The 15,419-nt window shown below is 38.4% G+C and overlaps 1 protein-coding gene across 1 annotated transcript; it reads right to left on the bottom strand.

Moving 5' to 3' along the window:
• Positions 1–5,451: 5,451 nt before the first annotated feature.
• Positions 5,452–14,622, bottom strand: LOC126818037 (NXPE family member 3-like; the record flags this gene model as incomplete). Its single annotated transcript, XM_056100294.1, has 2 exons — positions 14,330–14,622; positions 5,452–5,677 (listed from the first exon to the last, which is right to left on the bottom strand). Coding segments are annotated over exons 1-2 (519 nt in total), but the record flags the coding sequence as incomplete, so codon positions are not given.
• Positions 14,623–15,419: the final 797 nt, after the last annotated feature.

Raw genomic sequence — 15,419 nt, 5'->3', positions numbered from 1 at the left:
GGAATTCAATATAAGAGAAGGCCGTAGTGCCGCTGTACTGGCAAAATGTCCATTATCGCACACTGTATGGCGTATGTCCGTCTTCATTAATCCAGTTCGGAACCGAACACTAGGACGTTAAACTCCATTTCATTTCCAGATGAAGAAAGAGAGATGGGGTTCAACGACCACTCGACACAAACTAGGCCATTTCGTTACTAACATATACATATGGTTCAATTTTATTTCAATAATTCGCTTGCGAGGAGGGGGTCTAGCAGTGGGAGGAAACAGGAGAACCCGGGAAAAACCAACGAGGTTGGACAGGCCACACTACTTCTTGTCACGTACAACCGCCGAACCGGGGAATCGATGCTGAAATTGAAAACAACATCGAACGTGATATGGTTGGCAAATACTATTTCAAATACAAGCTAAACAACAATTACGGTTTAGCTTATATTTGAAATATTATTTCAATTTGCAAACCATGTCACGTCCGATGTTGTTTTCAATTTCAACACTCCGCCAAACCATTCAAGCTGACGAAGAGCGAGTCGTTGGTATCAAGATAATGGTCCCGATCACACAGTGGCGACCCCAAACGACGTCATAATGATGGTTGCTAAGTAGAAGTATCACAATTCTAAATTTGTTTGACTTTCATGCTTAAAGTAGCTAAGTCTTTAACTCAATATCATCAAAAATCTTCGACATTGAAAACAAGATTTATTTGTCGCTTTAAATCAACATTGATGTTGTGATTTTACCGGGACATATGGAAGCGTGTTTGGGTCACTACTTATTGAGATAATATCGCAACAGATCGAACTAAAATATGTCAACTTCATGAGTTATATTACAAAAACAAAAAATCGACTTAATAAGTCGACTCGACGCATTAAATTCACCTCTAAACGACAAAAACTATGTCGATATGTTTACAAAATGCCAATAGTCGATTTGACTCTAAATCAACAATTCATATTTTAATGCAATATATAGACTTAATAATGTCGCCATTTTCAGTTATGTACCACGTGCTTAATTTCATTGCCCGAGATTGCTTATTCATGAAAGTGCAGCCAATGATGGGGTTTAACGTCCACTCGACACAAACTAGGTCATTTCGGGACTAACATATGGTTTAATTTTAGGGGTCTTTAACAGTGGGAGGAAACCGGAGGACCCGGAGAAAACCCACTAGGTTGGGCAGGCAACCTTACTCCTTGTCACGTACAACCGGGGATTCGAAACCACGCCAGTTGGCTCAATGACAGGCCTTATGATACAGTGCGCACGTGCTAATATGTAATATAACTCATGAAGTTGACATATTTTAGTTCGATCTGTTGAGATATTATCTCAATAAGTAGTGACCCAAATACGCTTCCATACTTCCAAAGACCCCACGACATTAAAAATGTCGTATTGTTGCGTAAAAATGTCGTGATGTCGGGTAAAAATGTCGTATTGTCGGGTTAAAATGTCGGGTTGTCGTGGTGTCGGGTTGTCGGGTTATCGGCCATATTATGATTATAAACTGATCCTGGTGTTGGTCAAGAAAGTTCCCCGGGATTTTACAGCGTGGTTCCCCCCTATCTGTAGTGCAGGACAAAGGGTCTAGCAAGTACAGTCTCTAGTTGTGTAGATGGGACAAAAAACACGCTCCTGTGTACACATTGGCGTGCACATAAAAGAATCCTTCACAGTTGAATTTCGATGAAGAAATGCCACGGTCCATTGAAAATTTCCGCCATAGTACTCCGCGTAGCGTATGCCTATCTTCAATAGCCCGATTGGTGCAGAAAAGTAGGAAAATTGAATGAAATGAAATTGTGTTTAACGTCCTACTGTTCTGCTCTGACTGGGCTAATGAAGACGGGCATACGCTATAAATTGTACTGTGAGGGAAACTTTGCCCGGATAGCGGCGCTACGGCCTATATTGAATTCCAACTGTCAGGGGGTCTTTTACGTGCTCGCTTATATGTACATGAAACCTCGATTATTCGTCCCGTCTAAAAGACTATACGTTATCCCCTGACAAGTCGAAACCACGCCGGCTAGCGAACCGGCGTCTTACTCACTTAGCAACTGTGACCCCCGGAGCAAAACAGTTGGACGTTAAACCCCATTTCATTTTCCTACTTTTCCGAACCAATCGGACTATTGAAGATATGCATACACTGTGCAGATTAATATGACGGCTAGCGAGCCAACGTCTTACTCACTTAGCCACTGTGGATCCCGGAGCAGAACAGTTGGACGTTTAACCCCATTTCATTTTCCTACTTTTCCGAACCAATCGGACTATTGAAGATAGGTATACGCTATGCAGAGTGATATGACGGAAATTTTCAATGGACCGTGGCATTTCTTCATAGAATTTCAACTATGAAGGATTCTTTTTATGTGCACGCCAATGTGTACACAGGAGCTTGTTTTTTGTCCCATCTACAATACTAGACACTGTTCTTTGCCAGGCCTTTTGTCCTGCACTACCGACATGGAGAAACCACGCTGCAAAATCCCGGGGAAATTTTCAATGTACATAATCATAGTATTGAGAGGAATATGGCCGATAACCCGACATCACGACATTTTAACCCGATAATACGACATTTTTACGCGACATTACGACATTTTTTGGTGCCGGGTGAAAATGTCGTAGTGTCGGGTTAAAAATGTCGTGATGTCGGATTGTCGGGTTGTCGTGGTGTCGCCTTATGAAGGGCGACGCCACGACATCACGACATGATACCAATCAGCCACCATAGCCTACAACTTTCCTGACCAAGAGATATGCACAACCGTCAACATACAAGCCATTTGTGTTATCTTCAAATATGAGAGGCCATCGTAAACACAAGGGCGTCCTTTTCAAGCTCGGAAATGAAGTCATCACCAAACAGCAAAGTTTACAGAGGTCCTCGGGGCTGGAACCTAAGCTGATTACAATGGGCAAATAATTGCTAGTCTGAGTCCATCTTATCTTAGTCTTACAACTAGAGTTATCTTTCCCTGGGATCGTTCATTTTTCTGGAAAAATACCGTATTTTAATGACATGCAGAAATAGTCACGTGATCAAATTTATTTCCGTAATATGCATGGACAAAATCTCAAGCAGAAAATCTCGAGTAGAAAATCTGAAGTTGAAAGTCGAATGTCAAAAGTTGATTATTGAAAGTGGAAATTATGTTGTTGAAAGTAGAAATTATGTTGTTGAAAGTAGAAATTATGTTGTTGAAAGTAGAATATTTACGACTTAAAGTTGAAAAGGTGGACGTATTAGGTTGAAAAGCACGAGCGGTATATGTTTCCCATATGAAAATGTCCATTTTGGATAGGAATTTTCTCTTTTGCTTTTTATTTTCTACTTTCTACCTCAGATCGCATTTTGAACCCGATACCCCGCCATAATAATATACTCAGCCAAATTAAAAACTTGACACTGATGAATTTCAACAAAATTTTTTTCTGGTAAGTCAAATAAATTTTAAAGTGTTTCTAACGATAGTAAGTAGTAAGAAGCCTTTAATTTCATAAAATTGTAAAGTCACGTGGATCACGTGATTTTTGTGCATATAAAGATGAAAAACCTGAAAAACACGTGCAAACACAAACTCGTGAGGTCAATCGATGCAAGTTTGCTTAAACTGAACACGCACACGTAACTTGAACTGGAAAAACAAATTAAAATTGTTATTTTCATCTTTGTTAGAAAATGCCGCGCCTTTCAAATGTAGAACGTCTACGTGCTGTAGGTAGGCTCTATGCTGGTCAGTCCGTGGTCACTGTTGCAAGAGCCTTTAATTGTTCACGCCAGACAATAATTAATCTTAGAATGAGAGTGCCTCAAACTGGAACTATTGCCGACCGCCCAAGGGCGGGAGCGCCACGTGTGACGTCACTCCAGGAAGATCAAGCAATACGATTACGTCATCTTAGAAACAGATTTGTCACTGCAACCTCCACAAGTAGAGGGATGTTTGGTGGAAGGGTAACTGCACAAACTGATCGAAATCGCTTGCAGACTGCTGGTCTTCGAGCTCGGAGGCCCTATAATGGACCAATATTGACACCTCTTCATCGCCGTAACCGACTTGTGTGGGCCACAAGACGCATAACATTTACACAAAGACAGTGGAATTCGGTTGTCTTTAGTGACGAATCTCGATTCACTTTGAGATTTGCCGATGGCAGGGTCCGAGTGTACCGCAGTCGAGGTGAACGTTACGCTCAAGTATGCGTCAGAGAAGTTGACCGATTTGGTGGCGGCCGCGTCATGGTTTGGGGAACTTAAATGCTGTCCAGTACAGGGATCAGATTTTGCAACCTGTTCTTCTTCCGTTTATGCAGAGACAATGCTCGACCCCATACAGCAATTGCTACCCAGAATCTTTTAAGAAATGCCGGTGTCTAAGTCCTGCTACCCAGAATCTTTTAAGAAATGCCGGTGTCTAAGTCCTGGATTGGCCGTCGCTAAGCCCCGACCTTAATCCTATTCAACACATCTGGGACGAACTGGGTCGACGTGTTCGTCAGCAAGTGAATCCACCACTGACGCTAGAGGAGGCCACATCCGTTACTAAACACTTTATTCCGATTGTTCTCCAAGTCTGTGAATTTCAGTTTGGGGGGTACTGTGACATCACGAACGTTATCAATGTCAAGGACTTTAGGCGAGGCGTATTCTTGCTTTCTGTTGATGTCAAGGTCGTCTGTGCACGACATAACACTAAAATAGTTGCCTTAAACCAAATATTATAAATCTAGTCCCAAAAATCCCGAGTGTCAAGTTTTTAATTTGGCTGAGTACTAGGAAACAAACCCCGCATTATGTACAGTTAATATCAAATAGAACTTGACCTAATGTTTCAAGTTAGTAGGCCTAGCTGAGTGGATGCCTGAAAGTATACTGTCAGACTTTACGAGTCTAACTGATTGACAAACATTCAGCTTTTATTATTTTTATGACTAAGGACAAACATAGCCAAATAACAGCCGTAGCATGTTCCATTGCATAGGATTTGGGGGGTGCATGTCTCTATTTGCATAAACACAAGACATATCCCAATAATCCAAGTATGTAACTCTGTTCCGAAATTCTGCGAGTTGATTCTTTAGAACTCTTTCTACAAATGGTCCCGTATAATCACTGACCCCTGGCACCCAAGATACACTATACATGTGAGGGCCTTTCACGGTTATAAATAAATTCTCATTTCGATCCAACGCACGCCGCAGAGCCACGGTAATATGTCGTAGTCTTTCACGAATAACATAGTAGTGATGGCGTGCAAAATGAGCAAACATATGAATAACAAATATATATCTTCCTTCGGCCGGTATATCATCCAATAAATTTGCTATCGATTTGGCTCTTAATTTCTTTTCGTTGGGAAGCTTTTCAACACTAGAAATTGGCATATTGTGCGGTCGCCATTGAATTTTCAAGTTCATTCTTTTGTTTTCGCATTCTGCAACCCGAGTCCACTTTTTAAAATTCGATGTGCCTACAGTTTGCTTACATTCTATAAATTTCCGTAACCCAATAAACCAATGCCTTGTAGTAGAATCTCCAGTAAATATTACAGTTGTATTTATCAAACATGTTTTAATATCCTCATCGGTTTTGTTAATTTGACAGTACATAGGGAAATATTTTCCCTTTGAAGCATAACCTGTTGGTGATGAGGTATCCCAAGTTTTTGATTTGGATAATCTATTGCAAATAGGTAGTAGATGTCGTCGGTTGTCTTCTTCTCCTACAAAAAAAAACATGAAACGAGTTTAGTACAGTTTTGAATTTTCTGTCATAATTACTTACACATTCAAATATCAGAACTGTTAAAATTAATTGTGGTTCCTCGCATATCATTAGCACTTTTACAGGACAAATAGATTATAGTTAAAGTAGCTAAGTCCGTAATTCAATATCATCCAAAATCCTCGACATTGAAAACACGATTTTTTTTTGCAATTTAAATCAGCGTTGGTGTTGGGATCTTACCTGGAAAAGATGGGCTTCTGATATCCAATATTTAAGACAAAAAAAAAATTTAACCATTGGTACACGAATCGTGTACCATAATGCGTTTCAGCGCCATTTGTAACAAGGTGCTCAAAGAATGAGGCTAGACATATTGCACAAGTCATGTCAAACGGTGATATCATATTCTTTTTTGGAGAGCATGCGCAATAAATAATATCGGTGTTGACTGGAATAACCAGACGCTAGAAACTGACTTGCCGTTGAGACTTCTGGCGTATTTCGCCGAACATAACTGATGACAATTCACAATAAAACGGACACGACTGAATGTAAAACAGTTTATATAAATTCATATTACATTATTATATGTGTTGCGACCCATTTGTGCCAATTTCTAGGTACAAAATATTAGCGATTTAGCTCCTTTAATCCAGTATACACCAACATTTACCAACTATATCGCAGTAAAGTAATTAAATATGGGCAGATGGCTTTGGTATCGGACTCGGGGTTGATAACTATTATTCAGAGTTTATTTCGAACAATCAGATTGCAGTGTGCTAATGAAATACACGCAACTGTTTGATTAATGTGGACGACTGGTATAATCAAGAAATTTTATAGGTGGTTGAAATATGGTGCACACAACAATGAAATATGACTGACCTTTTACTTTAACTTTTAACGCTTTAAATAATCTCAACGTCTTACCTCTGAAATGATAGCATTGTATTCTATATTATTGAGATATCAGAAAACTAAAATCGGTGGCACATCCTTCATTTCGCTAAGAAATTGAACGAGGTGAGATAGAGGGCTTGACAAACAAAAAATCATACAAAATTTATTAACTAAATCTGGAAACAAGAAATGCAGTATGGAGTTTAGTGCGTTAAAAGTGCACTATTATTATTATAATTCACAGAAATAAAGAATTCAGTTAATAGCTCAGACTTCGGAGATTCAATCACCCGCACAGAATACCTGTTCCAGTGCCGGACTGGGCCCACCTGTCCGTGACAGGCTTAGGCCCACTTAAAAAAAGTGGGCCTAATGTAGCACCATAAGCCTTCTGTCTGACGTGGAGAGCGTCTATGGGAAACCGGTCGCCACATCCTACGTATGACCCATGCATCTTTTCTTACTACATATTTCTGTAGCCTTGTGATCGTCTAGGATTTGTCTCTAGCTGTCTTTACTTCTGCTTCACGTTGTGTATTTACTTCTTCCAGTTTCTTAAGACGTTTGTCTTACCAGGAATAATAATGCATAGTTCGCTTCTACATTTTATATATAGCATATAACTGAATACAGGTATACAAGCATAGCACAAATTACAATACTATATAGCTAAAACCACTTCTCCACCCTATCCAGCCTCCCGGCTGTCTAGGAACTCAGATGTACCCTCGATCTCTGGAATCTAATGCAAGTCTGACTTACAGGGTTCCCCGGTTTCTTTTAAAGGTAAATGAATATCATGCACCATAAAGCGTGATCATGGCCCTGAACTTGTGTAATTAACAAAATGATTGGTTACTTTAAAAAAAATGATGCAATTAGAATAATTCCACTCACGTGTAATTCAGACTAAGTTGATTTAGTGCACACTATATATGTGAAATTACTAACTTGCCAAAGATATTAATTAATGAAATATAAAGGCATCTTATTTCAAGAGCAAAAATTCTAGCAATATTATTACACTAAGCCTATAAAGAAAAAAGAGAAAGAAAAAAGAAAAAAAGAGAAAGAAAGGAGAGGTGGAGGAAAGAAAAGAAAGAAGGAAGGAGGGGACAGGACACAGGAGAAAGAAAAAATAGGGAAAAAATGACTGACAAACAACACAAAAAAAGAAGTGTACTAGAATTCTCAAATTCATCTTATGAAAGTGCTTTTAGGTCATTCTGTTGTCTAATTGTATCAGGAAATCAAACATTTGCCTTCTTCTGCTTTGGTCTGAAATGCTTGGGAAATGGGTTTGCGGTTGTCAATTTTTGCGCGCTCGTGTGGACCTTTGGCCCACCAGTCCGGCACTGCTGTTCAATAGTAGGTGTGGTTCTGATATTGTAACTGTGTGAAATACTTGACGCTTGACAGTTGTAATTAATTGTACCCCCAAAAATCCATAAAACGACTAGTTAAAAGAGTCAAGTGACTCGTTTGGTAAAGTGAGTTCTTTGACAACTGTTTTGAATCATGTGACACAACAGATGAGTAACGCCATTAACTGAAGCGAGTCAAATGTCTAGTAAAGTGAATCAATGCAAATAGATTTGAGTCTATGACTAGCCAACACAAGCCCGAATCGTATTAAAATTATATTACAATTTCATTTTCGTTATTTTTTACTGATATTTTTGTCGGTAATTACTAAAAACAAATGCCAACATCTTTGTCTGATGTGTACATCTTTGCATCAGTGTGATGATGCGTTGGTCTTTTGAACTAATCAACTGGTTAGCCGACCAATTAAACAACATAGTATATGTCTAAGCCTGTATGGTCATTATGGTGTCGGTTTAAAAATGAATAATATCGAAATATTTTTTTCAAAACGAGGCAAATGAAATGAAATGAAATGGGGTTTAACGTCCTACTGTTTTGCTCCGAACTGGGCCAATGAAGACGGGCATACGCCATACAGTGTGCTATGAGGGAAATTTTGCCCGGATAGCGGCACTACAGCCTACTCTTATATCGAATTTCAACTATCAAGTGATCTTTTACGTGCACGCCAATGTGTACACGGCACCTCGGTTTTTCGTCTCATCCTAATGACTAGACAGGTTCTCCGCCCTGCATCACTGACAAGGGGGAACCACGCTGGAAAATCTGGATGAACTTTCTCGGCAGGGATCGAACACCCGACCTCTAGACTAGCGAGCCAACGTCTTTCCCACTTAGCCACCGTGACCCTCCCCCAGCCCCTCTTTCAAACGAGGCAGTCCATATAAGTATTTTATACTACCAACTTAAAATACTATAAATAAAATACATTTTTATCTCATTCCATAAGTTGTTTATCCATGACATGATTTCTCTGGTTTCTGCAATGATACAAAACAAATTTCCCAGACTAACATAAACACTTCAGTGTTTAAATCATAAGTTACAGCTGATGTTGAAATGGTTTAAACGTCAAATAACACTTCACCCATCTCCCCGATTTAGGTGAAACTCACAAAGCAGGACTGTGGTCATTACATTGCCAATGTAATTAAGAACCATTCCACGAGAAAATCATGCAGAAGGTCCTAAGGTGGGGGTCGGCGGATTTTAGAAATCAACCGTTTCTGAGATTTTCAGGTCAAATTTCGACCATTTTTCTAGCATTGCTACAGCTGTTAATCAACCATTGACAACTAGGTTTTGGTTGGTGATTATGGTCTGGGTCTCACCCTACCATATTATAATGGCCACCCAGTGCAACCTCTCTTTCCGAAGGTGTCATTAGACTACACAAAATACCTGTCTGCAGATACCTGAATTATACCCTTTCTTCAAATTGCCAGATTCCACTTGAACAGGGTTTTTGATAAAAATGGAAAATCATTTATTTGCAGCTTGACCTGAAAACAAGCTAAAACGAAAGTGATTTTTCCTACAATCAAGGGCCATAATTCCGGAAATTACAATTCGATATGCGCAAATATCGAAAGGAACCAAGATCTTTGGGTTATAAACTTACATTTTAAGTTTCAACAAAATTGGATAAAAATTGTGACCTCTATAGGGTCCACAACCTTGATATACCATATTTTTATGCAACTTGAGAACGAGGGGCGGCCATTTTGTCTGTCAGTTTTGGGCCGATTTTCACGAAATTCGAACTCAGCCGTCCTTAGGGTGCAACGGTGATATAATAATACGTTTTTTTTTAAATCGGATAAAAATTATGACCTCTATAGGGTCCACAATCTAAAAACGCGATTTTTCGAACAACCAGGGGCCATAATTCAGGAAGTTACGGTCCGAAATGCGCGAATATCGAAAGGAACCGACATCTTTGGGTTATAAACTTACATTTTAAGTTTCAACAAAATCGGATAGACATTGTGACCTCTATAGGGTCCACAACCTTGATATACCATATTTTTACGCTATTTGAGAACGAAGGACGGCCATTTTGTCTGTCAGTTTTGGGCCGATTTTCACGAAATTTGAACTCAGTCGTCCTTAGGGTATAATGGTGATATAATAATACGGTTTTTTTTTTAAATCGGATAAAAATTATGACCTCTATAGGGTCCACAAGCTAAAAACGCGATTTTTCGTACAATCAGGGGCCATAATTCAGGAACCGAGATCTTTGGGTTATAAGCATACATTTCATGTTTAAACCAAATCGGATAAAAATTGTGACCTCTACAGTGTTCACAAGCTAAAAACGTGATTTTTCGTGCAATCAGGTGCCATAATCCATTAAGTGCCAATATCGAACGGAGCCGAGATCTTAGGGTGATAAACCTATATTTCAAGTTTCATTGAAATCGGATAAAAATTGTGACCTGTAGATTGTTCGCAAACAATTGTGGACGGACGGACGGACGGACAGGGGCGACGACAATATACGCCCACATGAAAATATGGGCGTATAAAAATAAAATCTCTGTCAACTAACCTTCAACAGTATGAAACTTTGTGTCGAAAGTTACGATATTCGTCCCGTCGATTTCCGGTTGGGATTTCGCCCGTACATTCTGGGCATGTCCTGCGCTATGGTGTACTGATTGTATAACTATCACTCATCCCGATTATCGTTGATAATAGGCTGGATTGATTACACACTTAAATGATCAGGGTATTTATCGTGTTATCGTGTCAATACACCTATCTGTTTACCTGCTTAATCTGCCTTGCTTGACTGACTTATTCCTTTGTCGGGAAATTCATCAATCTAATCTTGAACAGAAGTCATTACTTCTTTTTTGTCGGACTATCTATCAATCCAATAAGAGTTAGTATCAACCTTATCTACGTGATTACCTCGGGGGTTTCTCCGTTGCCGGACATTTTAATCTCAATGATATCAACATTAAGCCAGCGGATTCTTTTTCCCCACGGGTTTTTTCTATCCGCTCTGATGACGCCTAACATCAGTTAGTTGGACCTCCTGTTTTAACTTTATTATGACAAAGGGGGAAGATGCCCCGCCCCCTCTTCTCACGTCAGCGAGTTTATAAGTGTGCTTTGAGGAATTTTTGGTATCTGAGGACTTCTTTTTTTTTTAATTTGTGTTTTTAACAATTTTCAAGCGTAAATAATTTAATTAAATCAACCTATCCATGTTATTATATTCATTGTATTGGACGTTAAATCTTTAATAAACAACAACAACCGACACCCCGTAGAAACTAGTACATGATGTCACATATTATACTAATAGTATATATAACACCCCAAATCAATGGACAGTCATTATAAATTTCAAAACCTCTTTATATTATTAGCTATAAAACCTTTAACTTATTTATTTTCCGTAATGAAACTACGTCTTTTAAGACACCATATATAAATTTCCATCTACAGTGGCACTTTCCCGCGATCGCTTACCATATAAGGCACTGCTTACTACGAAACTATATGATAAATGTTAACGGTCACGTACGCCATACGCTGAAGTTATGTATGCCTTTTACAAGTAATTTAACTATTAATGTAATTTTAAATTACTACTTTACGAAAATATTTTGACATCGCCACAAGTAATTCTTATTTTGGACGACTTTCTTTCATTTCCTACCGTATAAATGAAGATTCGTAACTTTGGAGGAATATTACTGGCGTGAATTTCATTGAAGCAGGCATGGATCAGCAAGCTTTCATTCTATCGTATTACGAAAACACGTAATTTTGTAGGAATATTAATGACATAAATTTGAATACCATACCGGAATGAAATATGAATAACCGGTTGCCATGCAAGGTACACTCACATTTTGCAAGAGATGGGCAGAGAACAAGCAAAATAAAAAGCGATATTTCATACAATCAGGGACCATCATCCAGTATATTACAGTCCAACATACGACAATATCAAAAGGAGCCAAGATCTTAGGGATATAAAAGTATATATAAAAGTTTCATTAAAGTCGAATAAAAATCAATTACAAGCTAAAAACGTGATTTTTCGTATATTTAGGGGTCATGATTCAGCACGATACGGTGTGATATGCGCGAATATCGAACGGAAACGAGATCTTTGGATATAAACATCGGATAAATATTGTGATCTCTAGGGTGTTCACAATCTTGGAATTACATACTTTAACACTATTTGCCTTAGAGGAGCGACCATTTTGTTAGACAGTTTCGGTCCAATTTTCACATAATTCGAACTCCGCCATCATTAGGGTGAATCGGTGATATAACAAACCGTTTTTTATTTTTTAAAAGTGATAAGAAATTGTGACCGCTAGAGAAGCTACGAGCTAAAAACGCGATTTTTTTGTACAATCGTGGGCCATACTCCAGACAGTTACCATACGATATGCGGGAATATCGAAAGGAACCGAGATCATCGGGTTATAAACATACCTTTTACGTTTCATCAAAATCGGCTAAAAATTGTGACATCGAGTGTCCACAAGCTAAAAACAGGATTTTTCGTAAAATCGTGGTCCATAGTCCACGAGGTTACGGCTCGATACATGCCAATATCAAAAGGAACCGGGATCTTAGAGAGATAAACCTATATTCCAAGTCTTGTTGAAATTGGATAAAAGTTGTAACCTGTAGAGTGTCCAAAACAAATATACGACAATATGCGTCCAAACGAAAATTTTATAAAGGAGAAAAAGATGTGTTGACATCACAAACGATTCTTATTTCGGAAGTTCTACATCCATTTGCTGTGGTATAAATGTAGGCACGTAATTTTGAAGGAATATTACTGTTGTGAATTTGAAGCCAAAATAGCGAAGTGTTCCTATTACATGCGGATTTGAATATTTTGTTGACTTTCATAAAGAAGAAAAAGATGTTTTGACATCACAAACTATTCCTATTGTATTACGAAAACGCGTAATTTTGTACGAATATTAATAACATACATTTGAATACCATACGGGAATTAAATATGAAAAATACTTTGCTGTGATATGAATCAGCGTGCTTAAATAGCCATAAAAGTTATGCCCCTTTATTTACGGTAAAGTGTCTGACAAGAAAATTTTTGACATACCAACTCTTTTGTTTTTTCAATATTTTCAAATGAGATATGGTTTGTCGATAGAGCTACGTGTACACTTCGAATTGTATACCTGGTGACCTCGAGATTGAAGGTTACGTCAAATAGGCGATTTGGTTCCCCCTTGTCAGTGATGCAGGACGGAGGGCCTGACAAGGACAGCTGTCTAGTCGTTCGGATGGGACGAAAAACCGAGGTCCCGTGTACAAATTAGCGTGCACGTAAAAAATCCATTGGCAGTTGGAATTCGATATAAGAGTAGGCCGTAGCGCCGCTGCCCGGGCAAAATTTTCCTCATAGCACACTGTATGGCGTATGCCCATCTTCATTAGCCCAGTTTAGGAGCAAAACAGTAGGATGTTAAACCCCATTTCATTTCATTTCATTTCATGATTGAACTGCTGGTATGCGAATATGCTACTTAACTTAACATTTGTGAAATGTAATGAATTTTATAATCTTATGACAAATGTGTACACAAGACTATGTCAGTGGGAAATAATAAACAAAAAAAAAGTGTTTTGTTATGGTGTTATATACAGATTAAAGATACATTAGGATTATCCTTTGAAGGTTTGACAAGATGTGTGCATTAATTGTAACCACCGTGTTGGTTGTTCGAAGCAAAAGATCCTTTGACAGTTGGAATTCGAGATAAGTGTGGTCCGTAGAGCCACTATAGGCCTTTGGACATATTTTCAAATCCGTCTGTAGCCCTGATAAACACATCGGTGCCACCTATACGTCATATCTGAAATCTTGAGGTCGTTCCTCTTTTAATGCAATTAAATCAACACCCGTTGATATTTTATTTTTTAAATTAACTATTTATATTGAATTTGAGTATAACTTAGCGTGTATTAAGACGTGCAAAGTTAGATATGATGATCAGCGATTTTAATACACTACTGCATACATACCTTCCACGTAAATACTGTTGGCCATTGGCTATAGCTACATCTATAAAATGATAATCCATAATCGATACCACATCCAGACATGATAAATTTCTTGACGGAGGTGCCCCACAATACCACTCATCATCACCATTTTCATAGGTCATATTACATATAACATCATATCCTGGTATATTTGGACGAGATGAACACAATGTAAACTGAACTTCACTGCCTTTTGTGAACTTCGCTTTATAATAAAACAGCGCATTGAACTGTCGTGTCCATGTTAGAAATGTAACGCGCTCTTCTCGAAAATATGGCATGTATATAATAACATTGTTTGTTCCATTCCATAAAGTAGGAATAGTTATAATATAAGTACCATTATTATAATCCTTTACACGGCCAGCTATTGTCAGCTGTTTATTTATTTCAACCATCCTTACTCGAACATCATCCCCACCACGTTTAACCTTGTCACCATATCCATTATAAAGCTCAAGTTTTATCAATATATCCTCACCAACTTCATAAACACCTTCATTGGGTATCATCGCCTTGACATCCGATTTTACCGCATTAGGGAGTCGAAGCGCATCTTTAACAGACTTGTCTTTCAATGTTATCATTTCAAAAGGAAGCAGTTCTTCTTTAGATATCATTGTATTGTTAAACACCGTTTGGAAGTTCAAAACAGGGTTTGATTTAAAACAAAGACAGTCGTCTCCCTGGCACGCTGATTTGTTTTTGAGTGAATTTGGACATTTAATTGGGCAACCAGTACAGCCCTTTGTTAAGCTCATGTTCTGGTCTATTTCAGCTTTGTATATAAAATGCTGTGATAGTGTGGATACTGGAGTTTGCGGCCATATCGTGGATACAAGCTGAACATGATTTATGTCAAGTAGATTCCTGAAAAATCGAGAACATGTTAAGTCGTATATAGGTTAAGATCAAGCTGAAAAAATAAAAAGAGAAATTAACCCATCTTGTCATCAATTATTTTAAATTAGATAATCCGTGAACATCATTAAAAGGGGGAATAACTATAACACTTACCTATTGTTTATATTCAGGTAATACAACACGTAAAGACCCGACACAAAAAATACGGCATACGCATATCTTTTCACACTGGACATCATTACTTCACTTATCTACAACAGAGATATGATATACTCTGTCTTGCAATAAAAAGTAGAACTAGAACTTTTACAACATCTGGACGTTGCTAGAGTACTTCACAATTCCCGAAATTATAGCTACGTTATCTACAGACGCGTGAACAGTAGCGTCCAATCAGAGGTTGTGACATCCTGACCTCCACGGAAGCCTTGACACTGAACGAACA

This window comes from Patella vulgata, chromosome 4 (genome assembly GCF_932274485.2).
Source record: "Patella vulgata chromosome 4, xgPatVulg1.2, whole genome shotgun sequence".
Taxonomy (NCBI): Eukaryota; Metazoa; Mollusca; class Gastropoda; family Patellidae; genus Patella; species Patella vulgata.
The sequence above is the reverse complement of the archived record's forward strand: the minus strand, read 5'-3'. Positions and strand labels throughout refer to the sequence as shown.